The 6,000-nt window shown below is 37.4% G+C and overlaps 1 protein-coding gene across 2 annotated transcripts in view; it reads left to right on the top strand.

Moving 5' to 3' along the window:
• Positions 1–6,000, top strand: part of grh (grainy head) — a 57,379-nt gene that overhangs the window by 31,542 nt on the left and 19,837 nt on the right. For both annotated transcript variants that reach the window (XM_011317162.1, XM_011317163.1), the window contains exon 4: positions 3,465–3,866. In XM_011317162.1, the coding sequence (XP_011315464.1) occupies positions 3,465–3,866 (402 nt within the window). The remainder of the gene's footprint in view (positions 1–3,464; positions 3,867–6,000) is intronic.

The raw sequence follows: 6,000 nt of genomic DNA, 5'->3' as shown, positions 1-6,000 counted from the left end.
CGAAAGAGGCATCCTGAATTGAATGGTTTCACGGATGCACGTGAACTCGATACATGTGTAAACGCTAGATTAAATCCGAAAACATGAGTTTCATGTAAATTCATGAGATTGGAATCTCAACAATTTAATCAGTAAAAATCTTAAATAGCTGTTGGAATCATTACAATTCCAAATGCAGAGACGACACGCGATCGTTTGGTTCAGTGGGTGATGGGGGAGAAACCGTGAATAAAGAGCTCACCCACACCTCAATGAATTATGGCTCGACTACAAAAGCACATGATGTGTGAGACTCAACGGAAATTCACAAGACCGGGCACACGCTACCGCCTTTTAATATTCAACGCTGTGGCCCGTCCACGCGACCTGTCACGCATGTCTTCCCACTTTCTCACTATTTTCCATTTATTATTCCACCATTTTTACCAGCATTTTTCGTTATCTGGAACGGCCATTTTAGATTGTCCCAAGGAATCCCACAGTTGTACCCTATTTTCACCAACTCTAAATTCTCGCAAATCGGCGACAAATCGGTGAAGTACATTAAAATTTGGGATCAAATTTGTGTTGCGGGAGCTACTCGAATGGTTATAAAAAAATAATGAAAAAAAAGAGAAAAAATTATTGAAGGACGCTAAAGAGTGATATTGTTTAAAAGGGATCTACAAAATTTACAAAAAAATAATAAAAATTACGCAGCTTACCATTGCTCTCCAGAAGATTGAGTGACAGCTAGATGCAAACATAAGCTACGTATTTTTTATTATTTTTTAGCAAACTTGGTAAATCTCTTTTAAATAATATGGATCTTTAGCGCCCTTCAATCATTTTTCCTTTTTTTCATTATTTATATTCAATATCTAAATTCAATCATAAATCATAACTGAAAAAATTGAAAATGAAAATGGAAAAGTCAAAATGGAGAACTCACTCTAAACGGCGACTTCCGCAAAGGCAGATAAAAAAAGGCAGATATTATTTTTTTATTAATTTTTTCGTATAGTATAACACGAGATCTACTGCGCATTCCGTGCGCCGAATTCGAATTTCGACTTTGGATTCGAGTTGACCAATAAGAAATCAGTCTTCCGCGTTTCGACTCAGGCGAACTTCATTTACGTATCTCTGCTTTCATGATAGAAAGATAAAGATAGAACCCATACTGGAGTTACACTATCGGTAAGATCATGTACATTTCTTGTTTACACTTCACCACACATGATTTTTTGATTCATATATGCATATGGATAACATTTTATAAAAAATTGATGGATAGTCGTTAGAACTTGGAGATGTTATATTGGCGTATAACAAAATACTTTATATCCAAATGTTGAGAAAAAAAAATTTTTTCCAACTCAAGCGACAATCCTGTCAGAATAGGATGATATATGTCCATGATATGCCGTAAAAAGTCGTGGAAAAAATGCCGCGGTGGGTTACCCCAATGAATCAGCAAACTAATTACAATCATGCCACCCGTCTCTCATTTTCACACATCCCGGGCACCTCATTATAACGAAAAATGCCACGATGTGTTGGTACATAGGAAGTATGAAGATTGTACACCGGTCGGAAAAAACCGGATGCGCAGGTGAAGTTGTGCTGGGTTATTCCTCGGGGGTAGACGCATACACGGGATTAGCATATATCCAATGGTTTTCTGGGTAAGAAGTCCATGGGGACTGGGACTATGTGCGAGAGAGTTTGTATCACGTTGGTGATGGTGTATATCGAAAACTCAGAGGAATGAAGAATGGCGAGGGCACACCGTGGAGAGAGGAAGATCGGTAAACGAGTCACGCGCATTTCTGTAGAAGCCGTCTACTTCGAGATACACTCGCATATCCTTCTCTTCCCGTGCTTCTATAATGCCCCGTACGTGATCGCATTTTATTCCAAAATTTATAGCATCCCAGCGAGGAGGACACTTTAAGAATCGACCGGCATGAAAAAAAAAGCAACGTCAAACTACTTTTTACCCGACATCAAATACTTCGGAGATCATTTAATGAATAAAAAAAAAAACATCGCCGAGGACATTTATGAAATGGTTGGCTGTTTCTTGGAGATGATGAAAATTCAGAATTGTTGAGTCGTGGGGAAAAAATCCATTGTTTTGTGGGGATATATTATCATATGAAGGTGTTTTGTATCGAAATTTATCCGAATTGTTTCATTGGTCGCGGAGTGGCCCGAAGTTGGCGATAGAAGAGTGCGCGGTATTTTCAAACTCACTAATTATTTCATGCGTTATAATGCCATAAATCAATCCTTCTCTCCTCAATTTTCCAATTAAAAATAAAGACTGATGCAGAGGATAATTTGAATATAAATCGTTTTCGATGGTCACAAATAGAAACGGGGCGGGGCAAAATAAATCGTCGGAATCTATCGAAATTATTCTCTCAAACAACGAAAGATATCATGAATAAATTTGGCATTGAGGAACGAATAATCCCAACGGATTCATCAAACACCCGAGATCATCAATTTATAAAGCAACCCCAATCCCTCCCTAGACGAGTTACACATCGAATACGAAGGCTTATCCTCTTCTCTAATTTATGCATGTCGAATCAATCTAAACCTTCCCTCGGCGCACTCACGTGCACCTGGATAACCGTTCTCCTACCCCGGTAACACTCAATGCAAAAAAATAAAAGATAGAAAATCTCAAATTGAGAGAGAGACGAGAGAAATGGAGGGAGATAGAGCCACCGATAATGAGCTACCACGTTATGCCGTGCAAATATTTTTCTTCCGTGTTTGCATAGGTCTGGAGTATGAAATCATTCATTTATCTTCCCTGCGGAGAATTCACTAACGGAAGATAATGTTCGTCAAGTGGAAATATTGAGTTCCGCTTTGTACTCGTCCGCGAATATAAATCACACACATGTGATATATTTGGATATACCCAAATCTTTCTTGAGATTACAAACAATATTTTCCAAAAGTTCAGACCAGACTCCCATTTTATTATTCTTCTACTCTTTTAAACTGAAGATTAACTGATTAATAATTAAATCATTAGCAAAGGGGTAAATGAAATCAATTCAAATTCGGCAGGCCTCCACTTTTCTATGAACATCTCGAAATCTAAGGGAGATAGAGAAATTTTTGTTATCACCTTTTTCATAGATTAAATCGAGTTCTACAAAAATACTCTTACCGAAAATTTCGCTCTATCTTTCAGTTCCAGAGATAATTCTGAAAAACTCGTCGCGGAAATTGGTCGGCCTATTCTTCCTTCCCTTTGATAGTAATTATTTTCCAAGTAATAAATAATAATTAATCCAGTAAATTCCGTAGAGTATCTTATAATTAGGACGCTCCTAAATATCGCGTTTATAATTAATCAATGATCAATAATAATAATAGTGATAATAAAGAAATGCTACTGCAATGATCGATTTATTTATTGAAATGACTATTTAAAAATAACAATATTTTACTTGCAGAAGACGCAGCCGTTCATCATCGGATTGCGAGTCAAATGTTGTATCCTCGGTGGATCAGAATTACGGTGGTGTAACAGGGCGTGAGGTATCAGTAGCGGAGGAGGATCAGGATCCTCAGCATCAGGGAGTGCAGCAGAGTGAGGAGGACTCGGAGGAGGCACAGAAGCGGGTTGCGGCCGTGCAGGTGCAGGTGCAGGGTATGGAGGGCGATTGGAGGGCATACTGCGAGCATCCACTGTCGGTAGCAACCGCGGCGATGCTCAATCTCCAGCAGCAGCACCAAGTTACTGCTGTTGCTGGACATCCCGATGAACAGACCGTTCCTTATGTCTACGAGTACTACAAACTCCCGGACAAATCGACTGATGTCAAATTGCCACCATCCCACGAGCTCTGGACAACGTACGTATTTACATTCTATTCATCAATTATTTTCACATGGAGAGAAATAAAAAGTTATCCTCAAAGAAAAAAAAATCACTCCATTTGGAGAAACACGGATTGTGAGTTATTTTTCGTATTGAAAAATATCTTTCACGATTTTTATATTCTAGGAGGAAATACTTTTTATTTAGTCGATTTCTATTAATTGTATTGGTAGAAATGAAAAAGGGAAGAAGTACATTAACGCATCAAGAAATGGTCGAATGTCTTCGGTTGGATGGGCTCAACTTGCTTGTTTCAATATTCAAATGAATATATTGTTTGAGGTATTCAGATGATTTTGTGAATTATTCAATATTGAGCCAATATTGAGCCAATATTGAACCAACACCGCGTCGACGTTGTACCGACATCAACGCTGTCGTGAATTTCCATAAAACGAATAACGTAATCGCTCCCATCTTCGAATTTGGTTGAATTAAATCGAACAATTTTTTTAAGGAATCATTAAAGAGCTTTTTGGTCACACACGATTAGACGCGGAGATTTTCCGAAAACCGTCATTTTCCCATGCCCAAACAGAAAACAGGGCGTCCTGACGGGAATTTCGAGCGGAAACAATGATATGCTTCAATTAATGAGTTACGTGAAGTCTCTCAAGCCCAGAGTCAGTCATCGAAACGTAAATTGCACATTTAAAATAAAATCCAATGAAAAATGAAAATGAAAACAAAAAGAAAGTAAAATACTAATTTGTGGTATAAGCGCTGTGCAGTACATACTTTTTTGTGCAGGGGGAGGGGAAGGGGTCACCTCTAAAAAAACAACGAAATAATAAACAATTGTTTACAAGTAAACAATTTCAATTGTATATTTAGAGAACATGAAATGAACTATTACCCAATGTCAATTCATCTAGTCTTCAACTATAAAGTGGCTTTTTACTGAGTTCTAAATTAGTTAATGTCGTAACTAATGAGCTTCACCAAGTGATCGAGTATTTTCTCCATCACTTTGGCGTAAATATTCCAACGGAAACTGCAAGACCTTCGTGGACTAGACAGAGTATTTACTGAATAACGAAAAGTAATCTCATGTTTGATGTATTGTTTGGGTCCTAAGGAAAACGTCAATTTGAATTCTGTAAACATAGTGGTCTCTCATCCTCAGGGGTGACAATGAAATTGGATTAAAATCATTGCACGCCTGAGTGCGCAGATGTCGATCTGCTCATTTTAATTCTGCTCTTCTTATTTCATTATTCAGGGTTGCATCTCGAGGAGATACAAAACTATGGCCGAGCTTTAACGATCTCGCGCTCGTACAAATCGTCGAGATATTATCGGTAAAGGGGTGAGAGAAGGACTCGAGATAGAGGACAGAAGTAACTATAATTGTGTATGTGTTGCGTTAGATGAGAGATGAAGATTAGGGGAATACCACCGTGAATCACACCGGGACGTTACTAAAGTGCGTTTTGTTATTGCGAAAGTGTGTGCGATTATGGGGCACATGTTACTCCAGGCTAAAAGGTAACATTCGGATCGCTTTAAACAAAAATAATAAATATTGCACCGAACTTTTGGTCAGTTGACTTTTCAAGAGGAGAATCTTTCTGGGATATGGTTTTTCCGAGGAGACGAAAGTCCAATAAAAAATTTTTAAACACCGAAAATTTATAACGATTATTTATTTTTTATTTTTATTTGTTACGTAAATATTGTTGAAGACGATGATTCGTTAAATCCCTGTTGGATTTTAGAGCTTTCAAAAAAATTACGGTACTTTCCAGATTCTTTGGATTATATGTGATTGTGAAATGTTTTGTTCATTTTTTAAAAATATTTCTGTAATATATGTGGTGCCCTAAAGTATCTGACGAAAATATTCAATGAGAATTATGTATTTTTCCTGTAATTCCGGATCGAAATGTGACGACGGAAAATTTAATGGAATTTTTTCATGGCGTTTGGCAATTTTTATATGAATTTTCTGGGAAAATTTCTGGAAATGAGAATATATACGCCTGCGTAATTTTTATTAGTTACTGTCGTAACTGAATTTCCGTAATTTTTATTGAATATTTCTCTCCGTGCGTGGGACTGGGAAAAAATTGAAACAGTTAATTATCATTTCAAACCCCTGATTTCCG

This window comes from Fopius arisanus, unplaced genomic scaffold, assembly GCF_000806365.1.
Source record: "Fopius arisanus strain USDA-PBARC FA_bdor unplaced genomic scaffold, ASM80636v1 scaffold00010, whole genome shotgun sequence".
In the NCBI taxonomy this organism is placed as follows: domain Eukaryota; kingdom Metazoa; phylum Arthropoda; class Insecta; order Hymenoptera; family Braconidae; genus Fopius; species Fopius arisanus.
This window is presented reverse-complemented; position numbering and strand designations above follow the sequence as displayed.